The sequence below is a fragment of the Schistocerca serialis genome, chromosome 4 (genome assembly GCF_023864345.2).
Source record: "Schistocerca serialis cubense isolate TAMUIC-IGC-003099 chromosome 4, iqSchSeri2.2, whole genome shotgun sequence".
NCBI classification, from domain to species: Eukaryota; Metazoa; Arthropoda; class Insecta; order Orthoptera; family Acrididae; genus Schistocerca; species Schistocerca serialis.
In genome coordinates this window covers 432,631,108-432,651,260 of record NC_064641.1, presented here as the reverse complement: position 1 = coordinate 432,651,260, position 20,153 = coordinate 432,631,108, and the positions used below count along the sequence as shown (strand labels likewise).

At 45.2% G+C, this 20,153-nt stretch overlaps 1 protein-coding gene across 1 annotated transcript in view; it reads right to left on the bottom strand.

Annotated features, from left to right (window-relative positions):
• The window catches only part of LOC126474515 (juvenile hormone esterase-like), a 97,872-nt gene that overhangs the window by 37,577 nt on the left and 40,142 nt on the right, over window positions 1-20,153 (bottom strand). Inside the window, exons 4-5 of the mRNA XM_050101985.1 lie at window positions 15,230-15,415; window positions 3,670-3,869 (exon numbers count right to left, since the gene is read on the bottom strand). Coding sequence (XP_049957942.1) covers window positions 3,670-3,869; window positions 15,230-15,415 — 386 coding nt within the window. The remainder of the gene's footprint in view (window positions 1-3,669; window positions 3,870-15,229; window positions 15,416-20,153) is intronic.

Below are 20,153 nucleotides of genomic sequence, written 5' to 3'. Positions count from 1 at the left end.
TCTTAGACGGTTGTAATTATTGAAGTAATTCATTAACTAGTATTCCATATACGATTGTATTACTTTTGAAAATGCTGACAGCAGGAAAATGGGCTAGAAATTTTCTAGCTCTTCTACATTATCTTCCTTAATTAGAAGCACCACGCTTACATGTTTTAAATAGTTTTGAAAATTCTCTGATTTGAATAACTAAAATATGAATTTAGTGTGTTTCTTAAGATTGCATACTACTCTGAAGCACACATACTGATATTTCATATGAAGTTTTGAACAATTTTACTGACTTCTTGTAATGTGCTTGGTAATACGTTCATTGTACTTAGTGCAAAATTTTACAGGTGTTTTATTTGTTGTAATTTCACTGTAGTACCTGAAAAATGACGTTTAACATAGTTCGCTAGTTGATGTGGGTCATTTATTACTTCATCCTCTCTCTTTTGTTTGTATGTTATTGCGATTTTGTTTTTCGCTCTCTGTTCAGTAACGTCCAGAATGCTCTGCTTTTATGCCAGTAATGGGAAGGTTGTTTGTGAGGGTACTACTGGTGGAGTCTATGACACCTGTGTTTATCTACATCTACATCTACATTTATACTCCGCAAGCCACCCAACGGTGTGTGGCGGAGGGCACTTTACGTGCCACTGTCATTACCTCCCTTTCCTGTTCCAGTCGCGTATGGTTCGCGGGAAGAACGACTGTCTGAAAGCCTCCGTGCGCGCTCTAATCTCTCTAATTTTACATTCGTGATCTCCTCGGGAGTTATAAGTAGGGGGAAGCAATATATTCGATACCTCATCCAGAAACGCACCCTCTCGCAACCTGGCGAGCAAGCTACACCGCGATGCAGAGCGCCTCTCTTGCAGAGTCTGCCACTTGAGTTTATTAAACATCTCCGTAACGCTATCACGGTTACCAAATAACCCTGTGACGAAACGCGCCGCTCATCTTTGGATCTTCTCTATCTCCTCCGTCAAGCCGATCTGGTACGGATCCCACACTGATGAGCAATACTCAAGTATGGGTCGAACGAGTGTTTTGCAACCCACCTCCTTTGTTGATGGACTACATTTTCTAAGCACTCTCCCAATGAATCTCAACCTGGTACCCAAGCATAAAATTATATTAACTGTTGTTGTTGAGACTTTATCTACACTTCTGGAAATGGAAAAAAGAACACATTGACACCGGTGTGTCAGACCCACCATACTTGCTCCGGACACTGCGAGAGGGCTGTACAAGCAATGATCACACTCATGGCACAGCGGACACACCAGGAACCGCGGTGTTGGCCGTCGAATGGCGCTAGCTGCGCAGCATTTGTGCACCGCCGCCGTCAGTGTCAGCCAGTTTGCCGTGGCATACGGAGCTCCATCGCAGTCTTTAACACTGGTAGCATGCCGCGACAGCGTGGACGTGAACCGTATGTGAAGTTGACGGACTTTGAGCGAGGGCGTATAGTGGGCATGCGGGAGGCCGGGTGGACGTACCGCCGAATTGCTCAACACGTGGGGCGTGAGGTCTCCACAGTACATCGATGTTGTCGCCAGTGGTCGGCGGAAGGTGCACGTGCCCGTCGACCTGGGACCGGACCGCAGCGACGCACGGATGCACACCAAGACCGTAGGATCCTACGCAGTGCCGTAGGGGACCGCACCGCCACTTCCCAGCAAATTAGGGACACTGTTGCTCCTGGGGTATCGGCGAGGACCATTCGCAACCGTCTCCATGAAGCTGGGCTACGGTCCCGCACACCGTTAGACCGTCTTCCGCTCACGCCCCAACATCGTGCAGCCCGCCTCCAGTGGTGTCGCGACAGGCGTGAATGGAGGGACGAATGGAGACGTGTCGTCTTCAGCGATGAGAGTCGCTTCTGCCTTGGTGCCAATGATGGTCGTATGCGTGTTTGGCGCCGTGCAGGTGAGCGCCACAATCAGGACTGCATACGACCGAGGCACACAGGGCCAACACCCGGCATCATGGTGTGGGGAGCAATCTCCTACACTGGCCGTACACCACTGGTGATCGTCGAGGGGACACTGAATAGTGCACGGTACATCCAAACCGTCATCGAACCCATCGTTCTACCATTCCTAGACCGGCAAGGGAACTTGCTGTTCCAACAGGACAATGCACGTCCGCATGTATCCCGTGCCACCCAACGTGCTCTAGAAGGTGTAAGTCAACTACCCTGGCCAGCAAGATTTCCGGATCTGTCCCCCACTGAGCATGTTTGGGACTGGATGAAGCGTCGTCTCACGCGGTCTGCACGTCCAGCACGAACGCTGGTCCAACTGAGGCGCCAGGTGGAAATGGCATGGCAAGCCGTTCCACAGGACTACATCCAGCATCTCTACGATCGTCTCCATGGGAGAATAGCAGCCTGCATTGCTGCGAAAGGTGGATATACACTGTACTAGTGCCGACATTGTGCATGCTCTGTTGCCTGTGTCTATGTGCCTGTGGTTCTGTCAGTGTGATCATGTGATGTATCTGACCCCAGGAATGTGTCAATAAAGTTTCCCCTTCCTGGGACAATGAATTCACGGTGTTCTTATTTCAATTTCCAGGAGTGTATAACTGTTAATTTGTCGAAAGTAATCCCGACCGATCACCGTAGCAACATGTGCAAAAGCAACTGCCATCGGTGGCATTTCCAACCACAGCTCTATTAAAGCGTGACCGAGCATTAAGTCAGAAAAGATCGACAAAATGTAAATTGGAGCCACAAGTGAACGACGCTATCGTGTACAGGTTACCACCCAATTCTCAAGGCACAACACTGTCCAAGATGATGGCTGAATTGTGGTACATATGTGCTGCTCCCAGGCCTACTGATGCTCTTCTCCTTTTAACTCTGACAATGCTTGATACCCCCCGGGTTGGAGTGACAGCATAACGTCACTTTCTCTTTCTCCTTGCCTTCTTACCAACAGCCAGTTCCAAATCAACCTCGTTTCTTCTGCCTTGCATTTTCCAGCTGTTCCAGGAAGATATATTTCCTACAAGATTGAAGACGAAGATACCCTCTAACTAACCTGTAACAGATCCCAAATTTCTCACTCAGTATCAAAGTAATTTAAGAAAGAGGAGTAAGTAAATAGTGAAAGACTGTACATAAGTTTTTCATGCACATGAGTTGAGTTACATCTAAACAAAAATTGTGCTGTTGCAGCTTTTTGGGCTGATTTAGAGGTTCAAATGACGGAAGAAAAAGTAATTAGTTGATTTTTATTGAGAAAATATGCTTCAGCAAGATTGTTTAGTTAGATTTTTAGACGTTTATAATTCGAAACATTTAGGCCCTCACAAAAGTGTAGCAGGGATGCTCATGAAACTTAAATGGGAACCTTTGGAAACTACAATATCCGCACTTTTACTTGGTGGCCCATCGCGTCATATTACTTGATGACTGATGCATACTTCGTCACAAAAGTGTTCGCAATCCTCGGATTTCCTTTGACCGTGAAATGTGCAGCGATCTAATAATATTGTCATTTAAATGCTTGCAGAGCGCTTGCTGATACTACTCATCCTTTTTTTCTTTTTTTGAAACCAAGGTGAAGGTTTCGGCGCCTGATGTAGTCTCATTCTTCGTACGCTGCTGGTGCCGGTATTACGTTTCCTCCAACTTCGTGAAATCTTCTGACACAAGAACAGAGCAGGGCTCACCTCATCCGTCATTAAGAGCGACTGGTCCACTAGAAGGTCAGTGGCGTTGACAGATCGTAAGAACTCCACCAGCTGCTGCGAGTTTTCCGCCTCGTAGCCGAGGACGGAACCCAGTGCGAAGGCGTGGTGGCGGGCATCGCGCACCAGCGACATGCGGGCGACGAAGGTGCCGCTCTGGTCCACCAGCTGTGAGAAGAGACCTGCAGCAGGCGTACACACACACACACACACGTCAGCCACTCAATACATGCATACCTAAACGTCGTAGTCAGCATTTGTCGGGTAGTCTGTGGTATGATCAGCATTACTTAATTCGTTTCTATTTGGTTTTCCTTGCCTTACAAGGCCTTACAGTTATCTGCTTACGATTTTTGTTACCTTAGTTGTATTAAGCACAATAAAATCTTTATTACTTTCCACTGTTTGGAATTCCAAAGAACATTAAATGGAATGCCTAAATAGTCTCAGTCGTAGGTAAAACCAGTAACAGATTCGAAAGGATTCTGGGAAGACGTAAATCAGATTAGAGGGGGAACTGCTTACAAAATACTCGTGTGATCAGTCCATAATATTTGACAAGTGTATGGGACCGAGCGAAGTGGCGGAGTGGTTAGCAAACTGCACTCACTTTCTGGGGGATGACGGTTCAATCCCGCGACCGGCCATCCTGATTTAGGTTTCCGTGCTTTCCCTAAATCTCTACAAGCAAATTCCGGAATGGTTCCTTTGAAAGGGCACGGCCGACTTCATTCCCCGTCCTCTCCTAATCCGATGAGACCGATGACCTCGCTGTTTGGTCTCTTCCCCCACACAACCCACTCAAGTGTATGAGACCCATGCTAAAAAAGACTCACAGGGTTTTTATGCTGCACCTACACACAGTAATTACAATTTGAGACTGCTGTCAAATACAGAACTTTTAATTAAAAACCTGTTTATAATGTTCTGTATACCATAATAACAACCTTAATGTCGTTTTTTGTAAGGAAGCATTGGTTACAGAATGAGAAGCCATTTCCATTAAATACCTACGGTTTCTTAGAAGAAAAGGACGTACAAACAAACAATTATAGTGTGACTGTTTGACTAATGCTGTCAACAAATGAAAACTTGTGCTTAGTGAACAGTGATTTCGTGTGTACGGCTCGTATATCCTTACATGCCATAGATTTACGTGACATTATTTCCTTTTTATTTGATTATAGCTTATTCTTTCACTGTATTCAGGCTGACTATTGATGATAGGTACGCGACAGTACGTCGAATAATATCCTCCTTTTGAAAGAGTGCAGGAAGGTACATTGCTGACTGCCAAACGGAAACAGTATTACAGCTTCAAACATTTGCGGTACTTCCTTGTGAACCACGTTGCTGTTCACTCGTGGAAAAGCTTTATTCTCACATACTGATCCATGGGTCGTTTAATATTTGAATAGGACGTGAGAAATTAACTCCTGAGTTGCAAAACGAAGTTGCAGATTCGCGCTGCGAACAGGCGCGCATTCGAGGATTTCAGTGCGAAGTGTCTCAGCTGTGCCACTTAGTACACATTCTCTCTGACTTTTTCGTGAATCTTTATGGGGTGCTGTATAGTAAACAAATTAACAGGAATGATCATTGTATCGTAATACAGAATAAAACAGGCACTACCATATCGTAAATATTCGCCCACAGGAATGTATATAATGGATTTACGAGTACAGGTTGTAGACACATGATTGATATATGGAACTTTGGGTCTGGGTGTGAGTCGTGCTTGGACAGCCTACTGGTTCGCAGTTCGCCATCGGCAGCGAAGCGGTGCGGATGGAGCTCTTTACAAACTCGCTGCAGCGTGTGCCTCACGGTTGGTTGCTTTCACAGCGATATTCGGGCGTGTTAGGACAACGACGGAACTGCCAACTCCTGTCGTAAAACCACATTGAAGTTCATCTTGTGAAACGAATATGCCTGACCAAAATCAGTGAGTATACTCCGTGAAGACATGATCGGAATACGTCTGTCCACCGTTAGTAGCATGGCTTGTATCAAACTAAGAAACGACGCAACATGCGACGAAATCTTAGCATGGACGAAAGACGGCCACAGATCCCAGAATTTGGACAGCCACATCATCTCAATAAGTGCTGAAAACGCCGGCCTGGGATTATGCATGATTTGTATCTTCGAACTTCCGTTCTAAATGCCGACAGAAGATGTGATAGTGTCGCAGCGCTCGTTTGGAACAGTACTTGCTTCTCCTCTTTCAGCTGTGACATCCCTTTCACACACCTACGTGTTAGCATTAACCTCATGCCCTCCAAACACCTGCACAAGATCTTTCACAACCTGCAGAGACTGGGAAGGACGATGCTGACCACCTACAACAGAGACTGGCCCTCTCCCCTTGATCCTAGTGCCGGATGAAGATATTGACAAACGTCAAAGTTATATTGATCTTCATGCCATGGTTGTGTCTACAGCCTCCTAAACATCGTGACTGTATCCTATCGTCCGACTCGGAACCACATCCCCACAAACGGAGGTCACCAAAACGATCCAAGAAGAAGGATGACGTCGATGACGGAGTCGGACTCGTGTTTCCAGGATGAATACGTCAGACGCCCACCAGAAGATTCCCAGGAGGAGGTCTGATGTGCAGTTGCCAATGTCCATCCCCATCACGAACAGGACTATTCACCAAGTGACTCCAGAACACAGCAACGCCCTGTAGACACCCAGTTTGATCGATTCTTATGCCACCAGCATACACTCACTAATGAAAATGACTCATTTTGCATCATCGCTAGTCGGATCTGATTGCCCCGTTTCGTGCGTGGAGGACGTTGTTCCTGAACCCTCACCAGACGAAGAAGAGCCACAGTCCACCCTGGTCAACAGGGCATGATCAGTAGATAGACAATGCTTAAGACTGTACGACATTTCATTCTAACCGATATGAGAATGCATGGCAAGGTGTTGCCGAAGCTGGCATGCTGAATTGCTACCATCAGTTTAAATATAATCGGTTCCTACCTTATACTTCAATTGCTATGGGACACGTTATGAGCATCAAACATTTACATTGCGCTATTGTGCTGTTCCAAGAGATACAGACGGAGAATTGGTCCGATTTTTGGGTTATGGTGTGTACATCAACCCAGCCACCAACCAAGGTTGTGGAACAGTCGTTATCAGGCGTGAAGGTGTTGCAGAAGAAGATGTCACTTTATTTCAGCAAGCATGAGAGCTGGCACTAACAGTACTTGGAATCACGCTAGTGAATGTCTATGCGCCATCCAGCACACACTAACGACGAGAGCCCTCAAGTTTTATTCTAAAACAATTACGCTGCTTTTTCTGAGACGATATTACATAACTATCGGCGGGTGTTCTCGAGAGGGAAGACCAATACCCGAATTTCACCACCTATCTCAAACTTCATTACTTGGTGCATCGACTAAATCTCATACGATACTGGGAAGTTGTGTCCGTCCCGATAGCTGAGTGATCAGCGTGACGGATTGCTGTCCTACTGGCCTGGGTTCGATTCTTGCTTGGTCAGAGATTTCCTTCGCTCAGGGACTGGGTGTTCTATTGTCTTCGTCATCATTTCATCCCCATCCGTCGCGCAGGTCGCCTAGTGTGGCGTCGAATGTAGTAAGGCCTGCACCAAGGGGGTTGGACCTGCCCCACAAGGAGCCTCCCGGTCAATGACGCCAAATGCTCATTTCCATTTTCTGGGAAGTGGTACGCGGCGATCGCTTGAGATATACGTAATTCATGAACTGCTCAGTTGGTCGTTTGGATCTCATCTGACTTCCCTGGTAGCTTCGGACGTCCGGAACGTGGAAAGGTGGCTCTCGAAATTCTCAAATCATGGTTCTTAGGTGTACATGATCAACCTCCGACGTCAAACAATATGGTGCAGTTGGGGTCAGTGGAAACTTAACATTACCTACTTACAGGAACTGGAATTTCGACGATTGGTCACGATGACATGGAAATCCTGCGAAAGACGCTACCTACTTACAGGAACTGGAATTTCGACGATTGGTCACGATGACATGGAAATCCTGCGAAAGACGCATCACACAGTACATGTCCAAAATTCTGTGGTAATACAATGTGTAAATCCAGCCCTACTCTGCACATTGGTCCGGTGTGGAAAGAAATAAATGCACTGGCGCAGAGACATGACAGAATTTTACTAGATAATCCTCCAGGACCTTATCGAGCACCATATTTCCCCATAAAGTCAGGTCGAGGTTCAATGTATCAAGTTTAAAATTTTGGCCCATACTCAGTGCAGACTTCAAGGTGTAGTTGCCCGAGTGTGGTGCAAAGACAGCATCAATGGAGAAACGCCCTCAATGCATGATGTCGTTGCAAATCTCATACACCACCGGTAAGTGCTGATCTGGTTTTTGCATTTACCTGTTGGTCAGTGGTTGGTATCACAGGCGAATATCGCAACAACCTTCGAAGGTCACTGTCGTCACTTCTGTCGTGAGGACTACCATAACGTTGAGGCACTTGCAGAAATACTACAGACAGACCATCATAACCTTGATGGCCAGACAGCAGACTCTCTTTTAACAAACTTCTCCACTGAAGACATCACTGATAGGCTCACCAAAAGGGCTCTCAGCCGATCGATAGGACCAGATGGTTTGCTGTTTTAACTTTATAGGACCTTCGAGGACTGCGATAGAGGTAAATTCACCAGGAACTGCTGCCCACTATGACGTCGCCATCTCCAGAATTTCTGGTTAGCCTTATTATTCCGATACCTAAACATCAGGAGAGACTCAACCTGACAGCTATCGGCCAAAAACTTTACTCAACTCAGATTTTAAGATCTTTATGCATCTTCTCTCGATGCATCACAGACGAGTCGTATACCATATCGCTGAAGTTCTACGGCGGAGATCCTACTATACTATACTATCAACGCTATGTGATTATGAAGACGTCATAACCATTGCAGCAGTCTGTCGATTGCAGGGATCCATGACTGTCATCGACTTCGATCAGGCATTTGATCGTGTGAACCACACTTTCCTCGCAAAAACGATGGAACGTATGGCTTTCCCACTTGGCTTGATTCTGATGGTCAGTGGACAGATGACAACATCGATGTCGATAGCACTGTTAGTCAGACAGTGTTATCTCCTTTCAGTGACCATGTACGCCATCAAACTAGAATCACTTTTCTACAGCCTGCAACGTGGTTATCAGGAATCATTCTGTGAGGACACACATTCAAATACCATGCCTATGGCCGATCGGAGTGGCCGAGCGGTTCTAGGCACTACAGTCTCGAACCGTGCGACCGCTACCGTCGCAGGTTAGAATCCTTCCTCGGGCATGGATGTGTGTGATGTCCTTAGGTTAGTTAGGTTTAAGTAGTTCTAAGTACTAGGGGACGGATGACCTCAAATCTTAAGTCCCATAGTGCTCAGAGCCCTTTGACCATGCCTATACAGATGACCTCACCAGTAATTGAACTAGGTAGTTTCTGGGTCAACTTACATTCTACAGTCTGGAACCGCTCGACCGCTACGGTCACAGATTCGAATCCTGCCTCGGGCATGGATGTGTGTGATGACCTCAGATGTTAAGTCCTATAGTGCTCAGAGCTATTTGAAACATATGAACCAGCTTACATTGCTGACACATGTATCCAAGATGGCGGATGTAAGAGAGCGGACATAGATGCGGCAATGTCGCACTGACGTCGTGACAGGGTTCAAATGGCTCTAAGCACTATGGGACTTAACATCTAAGGTCATCAGCCCCTAGACTTAGAATTACTTAAACCTGACTAACCTAAGGACATCACACACATCCATACCCAAGGCAGGATTGGAAAGTGCGATCGTAGCGGCCTAGAACCGCTCGGCCACAACGGCCGGCACGTAACAGGGAATTCAAATTTTGGCAGGAAATAGGACAAATAGGGTGCCTCTACTAAACTAACTTCTTTCACCCCTCTCCCATTCCTATGCTGTTACCCAACCCTCATCACGGTTAGTCTCTTTCCAGCTGCCAAAGACGAAAGTTAAGTTAGTGTACCTCATTTATTTTTGGTGAAAAACTAAAGATCGCTCCAAATTACACATCTATAGGCATTGAGCTACAAGAGTGCCTAAAATCATAATAAAATTGAAGATGTCACACAACTGGTGTTACCCTGCTGGAAAAAAATTCACAATACCCTGCTCCACTGGACAAATGGCGAGAAAGAGACTCATCTAAAGTGGTAAGTGAAACAACCCCCTGAACTAATATATGAATAAAAATTATAGTGTTAAAAAACTAGAACTGCAGTGATGTTAAAAAATCGGACTACACATACCTGCCACTGATGATAAAATATGATTACGCAGAGAGTAACATCACTTCGATTATAAACAACTGCCGTATGCTGCTGCGGGATAGTATACCAACAGGAAAAAGCTTGTTAAATTACTGGGTATTACCACTGAGGAGGTTAAAGACTGTAACACACAACACTCATAATCACGTATTTCACGCACAGCGTGCCGCAGCATGAAGTCCCGGGATGCTGGTCGGGAGGAGCGGGGAGAGGGGGTTGATGCGTTGTGGTGGGGTGGGGTGGTTCGCTCGGCGCTCTGACCACAACTGCAGCTTGTAGCAAGGCTGTCACACATGCTGCCGAATGTCGCGAAACCTATAGCCGCCGGCGGAATTATAGCTGTTGCCCGCAGCGAGTCATGCAGGTTCATTACACGTGGCTATTGTTTGACGAGACAACTACCTCTACATAAGCTGGCTTCGTGAACAATTGAGGAACCCTCAACGGACAGTGGTCACTCCCCAAACTGACGAACAAAGGCTGGACTGGTTCACCTGGCATAAAGGCGTCCGCAAACAATACTCTTTTTGGTCTGGCCAGCTTGCTGCCGTGATTTTCTGTAACTACCTGCTATCATCTCCAGATTCTGGGATTAGAAGAATATTTACTTTCGGAGCTCTGTCAGTGAGAAATTGCTTCGCCAATCGCGAGTTAATTTACCGATCTCGAAACTGATGTCAGCTGCAATATCCGATTTCACGCTCCAAAATGACGAAATTTGTGACAGTTTTATGCTGAAATCATCGAGGAGAATATAAAAACTTTCAGAATCTCGAAACTGATGTCAGCTGCAATATCCGATTTCACGCTCCAAAATGACGAAATTTGTGACAGTTTTATGCTGAAATCATCGAGGAGAATATAAAAACTTTCAGAATTTCTCGTATTTTCAAATCGTTTGCCAGAATATCATACAATTTACACGACTGTTCTCGATATTAACCACACAGCAGTATGCTACTGATTGCTTTTATAGTACAACACGGAAGATGTATAGTGGAATTTATATCTCTGGAGACTCTGAACTTTGGCGAGATCATTATGTGGCACATGCTGCGAACCATTAATACGGAGAAACTTACCTCGTGTGTGAAGATTTTTACACGAAAACTCGAAAATAAAGGAAAGTGATAGTTCAACTCGTATTTTTTAAAGAATACCGATGACAGTGACGTAACAGATTCCAGATCATCGTTGTACATGACAAAGTCAACTAAGGATTTAATACTCATAATAACACTATTTCTCTTGTCTTGAATACCATTAAATGCGTCTTCCACCGATGTTTCACCATCTAGATGCAAAAAACACATCAAAATCGATGTTCTCGCAGCCAAATAAATAAGGGAAATCTAGAATGGCAATATACCTCTCAGTCGAACAAGAGGCTTCTCGAAGTCACTGACTTGCTGGACCAACGATACAAAGGGAGAGAAAGAGACTTTTAACGACCTGTCTCACTACACCCCCGATAAAAATATGCGACATCACTGATCACACCTCCTCACGAGTAGAACAAGAGGCTTCTGTTTCTGGTCTGCAGAAATCAGTCACAGATAAATAAAATGCACAAGTAACGACACTTCCAGCAAGCCGTTAAACGTTTTTATTGGAAAGACTGGTCGTCCTGGAACCAAAACCGAAATATTTGACTGTTCATCAAGGATTAATAAGTGAACAGTCAATTGCTGTGTGATTTCAAACTTTATGGATGTACAGGATCTGTCTGAAAGTGGTACTCGGGTAAGTAAAATCGGTCCCATGTAGGAAATCATTCGGCTGGGCAAAGCTCTTTGATGCTTCTCACTACAGATACCTCTATTCCTCCATCATACCTGTATCCACCGGCAACTTTTAGCACTGAAATATGGTCTCCAGTGCGTATTCCCGTTCGTCATATTTAGAGCTGTGCGTTAAATGAGTGCTATTTCGTGTTGAAGTTTTCCAGAATAATTTCTCTGCATCCCTTCAGCTAGTGTGTTAGACTGGCCGAAGTCACCTTATGGTGCTTCTCACGGGCTATCCCATCTTTCACAGTCCTTCAGCTAGTGTGTTATACCGGTAAAAGCTACTCTTCGGCACTTCTCATTGCTCATACCTGCACACCTATACAGTGATGGCATGTCGGATCCTAACAGTCGTCGATGTCCATGTGCTGACAACAGCTCTTTACGTACATACAACCACTTTTTAATGCGGACTCACCGCCGGAGAGCTGTCGAAGGACGTCACCCAGGGGTTAGGCAGCTGGCGGCGTGGCACGCAGTTCATCAACCACATTTCACCACGGAAATGAGTGCCGCATCATACATCGTCGTTACTGGTAAATACCCGACGAAATTCAAACTCCATACCATCATCCTGGCAGCCGTTCCCACTGCCTGAGTTGCTATGTGGACGACACAACGAACACCGTTTCTTCTGCGATGCTGCAGCGGGCGTATAGATCCCTCTCAAGCACAAACTGGATTTTTATCCCTGGGTACCAGAAATGGGCCCTAGAACGTAACTGATTTTTTTGAGATCTTTGCTAACAATACTACATAATGAGACATGTCAGATACCAGTCACATTTGCTGACTACTTAGGGAGCATACTTTTCGAACCATCGCGCAATTGGAACCTCCACAGTGAGCGGGTTTGACAGGTGCAGCTCTGTTCTCATGATCACCAAAGGCTCGACGTTGCTTTCTGAAGGCATGTCCCCAAACGGTGTCTTCAAAACGAGCGGTCGCCGATTCGTTTTTGGATTACGAGAGCATCTTTGAGTTATTTTTTTCTGTTTCAGATGTTAAATAAATGAGTTTTATGTTATCCCTTTTACGCTGTATACCTAAAAAATACACAAAATTGTTTCCTTCGCTACCTGTGTTCTGTAATTTCTTGTCAATGGATAAAAGTTAATTTGGGGGAAAGTGGTGTTTGAAGTAAGAACTATGATTATTATGTTCATGTTTATAAATTTGTTTTGTTATCAACATTCCAAACTAAATCTTTGTATTTTCTAATGACGGAAACCATTCTTGTAAAATTTATTTATAAGTGCAATAAAGAGCGGTAAAAAGAAAAAGAAAATATGCAGCACTGTGGTTTAACAAAGAAAGAAAGGAAAAAAAGGCGATGAGGTGACTGTTTGCGATAATCAGGAAATCCTGGTTCGAGTTCCGGTCCGGTACAAATTTAATTGTCGTCCTTCCCTCGTATAGCTGATGATTGTCGATATTCGCAACTGCGATTACATTTCTTGTATGAATGTAGTTGGTTCGGTGAGCCTTTGTGTCATTTTGAATGTCGTGTCGCACCAATTAACTTCATGAAAGAAACGAAACTCAAAGCAGTAGGTGGTAGCTTGTCGTCTGCATTAAAATTGGCGAAGTCGATTCTACAGAGGGGTTCAACAATTAATGCAATACTTTTTTCTGAAAACAGGTGGGTTTTATCCAAGATCCAATACACCATATTATTTCCCACTCTCTTTGCTACAAAACCCTATTTTTCAACATAATCTCCTTTCAATGCGATGAACTTACACCACATTACTGGGAGGACCCGTATTCCCGCACCATACCACTGTGTTGGTCGAACTCGGAGCGAATGTCTTGCTGCATCAATAACCACCCCATCATTCACGTATTGCTTCCCGTGGAGTGCATTCTTCGTTGGGTCAAACAGATGGAGGTATGAAGGTGCGAGACCCGGGATATGGGGTCGATGAGGAACAGTCGAATTGAATGTTTGTGAGCTCTTCTCGCATGCACATACTTGTGCGAGGTCTTTCGTTGTTATGGAGAAGTTCATTTGCTTTTTTTATCGCAACGAACACACTGAAGTCGTTTCTTCAATTTCTGGGGCCGGCACGCCAAAGATTGGGCAGCTTTGCGTGACCATGTTGCGATGATGAGAGAGGGCTTGCGAAACGACTCACTGTGCTTTTGTTCATTGCCAGGTCGTATTAGACATTCTGCAAGAGCCTAAGCGTGTCTGCGATGCTCTGATTTTCCACACCTCAGCTACAGACGCCATGTGGGTGGCTATGTACAGAACCGCCAGTTATTGGAACGTCATGAAATTACCGTAGTCGAGGCGGGAATATTCCGCAAAATGCCACAACAACCTCGGCATTTTTTCAACCAAAGCAGGTGGAGAAAAAATGTGTTGCAATACTTGTGGAGCGCCTCTCAAATCTACACGACAACTAAGGAACACTTCCGTATCAACTGGACAAAAAATAATATGCATTTAAAAGGTAGTATTGGGAAAGGAAATGATATGTTTATCATCCAATGCCAGTGCTCAAGTAGCAGCTTCAACACAGCTAAGCTGATGAATTTCATGTACGAGATATTGGAAAGTCCACGTTTTAACTTTCTACCCACTTCATAGTTAACGAAATTTTTAGAAGGAAAGCGTCTCCAATGAAAACGTTATGGCAGCTGCAAACCTTAGAGACTGACACTAAAAGGCTGGGATCTATTCACTTGAAAAATTATGAGCCAGAGTGAACTGACCCTTTCATTGCATTTAAAATGTTCAATTAACGGTCGCAAACTTTATCAGGACTATCAGAATCTATGTATTTTGGGGCAAAGAAATTATATACAGGCGAACAAGGGAAGGTGAAAGGCTGAGAGCATGTGCCTGTTCCGAATCCCGTGTACCTGTTTCTATCTTGGATATAGCTGACAGCATTTTTGGTGGTGGTGGTTGTTAGTGTTTAACGTCCCGTCGACAACGATGTCGTTAGAGACGGAGCGCAAGCTCGGGTTAGGGAAGGATTGGCAAGGAAATCGGCCGTGCCCTTTCAAAGGAACCATCCCGGCATTTGCCTGAAACGATTTAGGGAAATCACGGAAAACCTAGATCAGGATGGCCGGAGACGGGATTGAACCGTCGTCCTCCCGAATGCGAGTCCAGTGTGCTAACCACTGCGCCACCTCGCTCGGTCAGCATTTTTGCATCGACACTTAGTAGGTAATATGTTGCCTTTCGTTACACTTAATTACTATGAAGAAATACTTGCTGTTAACGTCACTGTTAGTTACACAACAATTCAGCCTCCCAAAGAATATGGTACCGTCGAACGATTTTGTATCCTTGCACTAGGAGACGACGAAGTCCGAAAATCGGCGCATATTTACTTGACAAACACCACAGCCTGTTACTGTCCAGTTGGTAAGGTTCACTTTGCCTTGTACAAACCTGCAGTCAAAGGTGACGTGAGATGCAGGGAGACAGCGTCGCCGCCAGCGCTGCGTCCGTCCAGCGTCACACGTTGAGGATCACCGCCGAAGCGCGCAATGTTGCTCTGCACCCAGGAGAGCGCCAGCAGCTGGTCTTTAAGTCCCGCGTTGCCAGGGATCACCACGTCCCTAGTACTCAGGAAACCTGAAATCAAACTGACATCTTAACAGCGCTATCGTGTCTGGACCTCACACGACTGGTAGATAACGGGTGATGCAATAAAGGCAACATCTGCGAATTTCATCACTCAAAAATGTTTCATCAAACTTAAATGTTTACTGGTAAGTGGAGTGGTCCATCTTCTAACAAAAGCCTCTACAGTGCGAGTAAAACTGCTTGATGGTGGACAGATGACGCATGTTGTAGCCCTGGATTTATGCCCACGTCCTGACCGAACCACAATTTCCTGATGGGCAATGTACCGAGAATACGTCAGTCAACAACAGCCGCAGGAACTCACTTTGTTCACAGTGATTAAAGCTAAACTTAACCACTTGTCGGAATGTGTGTGGAAATCCGTTAAGTTGGAAAAAAATGGAAGAACATTTTTGTCTACCGTTATGCATTTAGCAGTTTGTAGGGAAGCAGCCTACTCACGCCGTATAAAATTCACATCAGTCTTTCCATTGTGTGCCAGCCAGTCCGCTGTAACTAGCTCTGACATCATAAATGTTTCACAATACTTTAAAAATCAAGTAAATAACCTGAAACGTTTCTAGCATGTCTGGAGTAATACTAAATCAATATGTGTTACTCTATCAGTTCAATAACTTTAACCATTTTCGAAATTTGGATGTTTTTCTGTAAAAATCATTGGCGCAAAAGAAAAGAGCTAGAAACTTAAAATTTATATTTAGATTCCTTTTTCATAATAATTTAGTAGAAACAGTATTCTGGATCTCACAAATTAAAATTTATGTTGAAATTCATGATTTTCTGGTTTTTGTCTTAATAATTAAGGAAGCAAGATAGATTAAGTAGGCGAATAAATAAAGCTAGGATGTTTAAATTTAAGTAGAACGGAGATCCGCTATAATCATAAAGATATGAGAAGTTTCAACTGAATAACTATAAAACTATAGCGATAGCGTATCTCCAAAGGGCAAGTTCAGAGCTCGTCTACTGCGTGTAGTGTAATTAAAGTAATTCTCTCGTCTAAAATATTTGACTTAGCCACGTCAGACTTTTATTGTGATTACTTACCTGTGTGCTGATTGCACATTGAAATTGAGAGCTTCATCGGCCATCAGCAAAGGAACCAATGATTTATTCAATAACTTAAAATGGTGCATTACTAGCCCAGCGGCTAGTCGGGAGAGCCGATTTGATCAGGCGTTCCCTTAGCCGTCCGCACCGCGGCTTTATACACTCCTGGAAATGGAAAAAAGAACACATTGACACCGGTGTGTCAGACCCACCATACTTGCTCCGGACACTGCGAGAGGGCTGTACAAGCAATGATCACACGCACGGCACAGCGGACACACCAGGAACCGCGGTGTTGGCCGTCGAATGGCGCTAGCTGCGCAGCATTTGTGCACCGCCGCCGTCAGTGTCAGCCAGTTTGCCGTGGCATACGGAGCTCCATCGCAGTCTTTAACACTGGTAGCATGCCGCGACAGCGTGGACGTGAACCGTATGTGCAGTTGACGGACTTTGAGCGAGGGCGTATAGTGGGCATGCGGGAGGCCGGGTGGATGTACCGCCGAATTGCTCAACACGTGGGGCGTGAGGTCTCCACAGTACATCGATGTTGTTGCCAGTGGTCGGCGGAAGGTGCACGTGCCCGTCGACCTGGGACCGGACCGCAGCGACGCACGGATGCACGCCAAGACCGTAGGATCCTACGCAGTGCCGTAGGGGACCGCACCGCTACTTCCCAGCAAATTAGGGACACTGTTGCTCCTGGGGTATCGGCGAGGACCATTCGCAACTTTCTCCATGAAGCTGGGCTACGGTCCCGCACACCGTTACGCCGTCTTCCGCTCACGCCCCAACATCGTGCAGCCCGCCTCCAGTGGTGTCGCGACAGGCGTGAATGGAGGGACGAATGGAGACGTGTCGTCTTCAGCGATGAGAGTCGCTTCTGCCTTGGTGCCAATGATGGTCGTATGCATGTTTGGCGCCGTGCAGGTGAGCGCCACAATCAGGACTGCATACGACCGAGGCACACAGGGCCAACACCCGGCATCATGGTGTGGGGAGCGATCTCCTACACTAGCCGTACACCACTGGTAATCGTCGAGGGGACACTGAATAGTGCATGGTACATCCAAACCGTCATCGAACCCATCGTTCTACCATTCCTAGACCGGCAAGGGAACTTGCTGTTCCAACAGGACAATGCACGTCCGCATGTATCCCGTGCCACCCAACGTGCTCTAGAAGGTGTAAGTCAACTACCCTGGCCAGCAAGATCTCCGGATCTGTCCCCTATTGAGCATGTTTGGGACTGGATGAAGCGTCGCCTCACGCAGTCTGCACGTCCAGCACGAACGCTGGTCCAACTGAGGCGCCAGGTGGAAATGGCATGGCAAGCCGTTCCACAGGACTACATCCAGCATCTCTACGATAGTCTCCATGGGAGAATAGCAGCCTGCATTGCTGCGAAAGGTGGATATACACTGTACTAGTGCCGACATTGTGCATGCTCTGTTGCCTGTGTCTATGTGCCTGTGGTTCTGTCAGTGTGATCATGTGATGTATCTGACCCCAGGAATGTGTCAATAAAGTTTCCCCTTCCTGGGACAATGAATTCACGGTGTTCTTATTTCAATTTCCAGGAGTGTATATAAGAACGCTGCGTGAGAGGGAAAGGTCCCAGTTCTCTCCAGACGCTGATTAGCATATCATCTGTGCCGGGAGTCGCGTCGCATCGGTATCATTGCTATAAACAGCCTCGGATGCCGAAATAAGTTACTCGGGATACGCGTAACCATGAAATCGTTTTCGAGTGAAATGTTAATTCTGGGATGACTAATGATCTATCCTCAGTTTGCATATGTCGTATTTTCACGTGCCGCCACGGGACAGACTTTCTACTATTGTTTAGCGTGGCGTTTGATGAACATTATCATCAAATTATGGCGAGCATTCACTTAAACCTTTAATTTGAACAGTTATAGTTGCATCAGCGCATTAGACTCTGAACTGCTCTGGTAGTTGGATTGTGTGGATTCCTTTTTTTTCTGTGACTTTCAGAATATAGTGAACCTTTTATAGAGAATGTTTTTTGATTATGAATCCCAGACAATCTCCTTATTCCTCAGAGCTATAAGCTGTAGCTATAAGTGTATTTCTCAGATGAAGTGGGCACTAGGAATTCTAATTACTGGCTTCACATTTTGCTAATCACTTTCTGGTTGCCAATATTGTAGTTAGAGAGCCAGTGTTGAGAATGGCAAACAACAGCAAAAAATAAATAATAGGAACATTCTACATTTTATAATAACAATTATTCCACCCATGCCCCACATACGTTGCTAATCGGCCGTGAAATGCATCTTTCTACATTACATTCTACATTATATATAACAATAATTTCCACCCGCCGCCCCACATATGGTGCATCGGCCGGGAAAGAAACTGAGTAAAAGTGAAAGTGATTTTTAAATATTCGGATTCGGGAGTGAAATGTGACACGCAACTGAGTAATAGAACAGTGATAGTGTTACGTGTGCATGTGGACGACGCAATTGGATTAACAACGCATCTGGGTTGACGGAGCTGGCACTGAATCTAGCGGCGCTGCTGGCATCGCGAGAAGCCAGTTTCGCCTCACCGCAGTCGTCCGCCGGATCAACCGGAGCCGCGCCTGCAGTTGCGGGCCACGCAAACACACAGCAGCCGCCGAAGTGCCGTCTGCAGTTCAACGTGCCGCGTCGCATCAGTAGTCCCGGTACGCTGCGCCGGCAATGCCATACGTCGTGCGGAAGGAACTAAGTGAAAAGCTGTTAAAATTTTTACTAACCTGCACTAAAAGACTGTCGGCGATGGAACTGCCGGAAGGAACCGAGGTTAAACTTAAATCATAACCTATGTCTGGTGAGGGAACTGTAAATCCCGACAACCGTTCAAGTGTAAATATGCATGAAAATAGTAATGTTAAAGTGAAATGTGAAGCATTGTCTCCTGACAGTAGTGTGAAAAGGGACAATGATTCAATAATAGAGACCCCTGTAGCAAAGCAGAAATCAGAAATCGTTAATTTATTGGATGATAGTTTGTCTGATGAGTTAAAAACGAAACAGTCATCAGAGGATAAGTTAGATATGACAGAACAATCAGATGTTTCATTCCTTTTTGATGATTCTGGTATTGGAGCTAGTTTTTCGTCACCTGAGTGTGATAAAAAAAACAGCTAGTGAGCAACCCAAAGACACTGGGGCTATTGATTTAAATGCTATATTACAAGCAATTGTTGCCAGTAATGCAAAATTGTCAGCCACTAATGCTAGAATGACAGCTGAATTAATGTCTGAAATAACTGAGGTCAAAAGCAGTAATGCTGAATTAAATTATGAGATTGTGGCCAGCCAAACTAATTTTAATAAACGATTAGAAGTAATGGACAATACCTTCAAGGCTGGTAGCAATAAGTTGAAAGAGGATCTGGACAGTTTGAATTATAAAATTGATTACAATCATGAGGATATTAAGAAAAAGGTTGCTCAACAATTTTCTGAAATGTATAAAACAGTAAAATCCGAAGTTGCTGAGGTTCGCAAAGACTTCCAAATGGAAGTTGCGAAGCTGGAGCACAAGTTAACAGAAAAGATCGAGGCGGAATCTGAACTGTGCTCAGATAGGTTTAAGGATGTTAATATAAAAGTAAACATATGTCAAGCAGAAATAGATGCAATCAAAACTGATACTACTCATA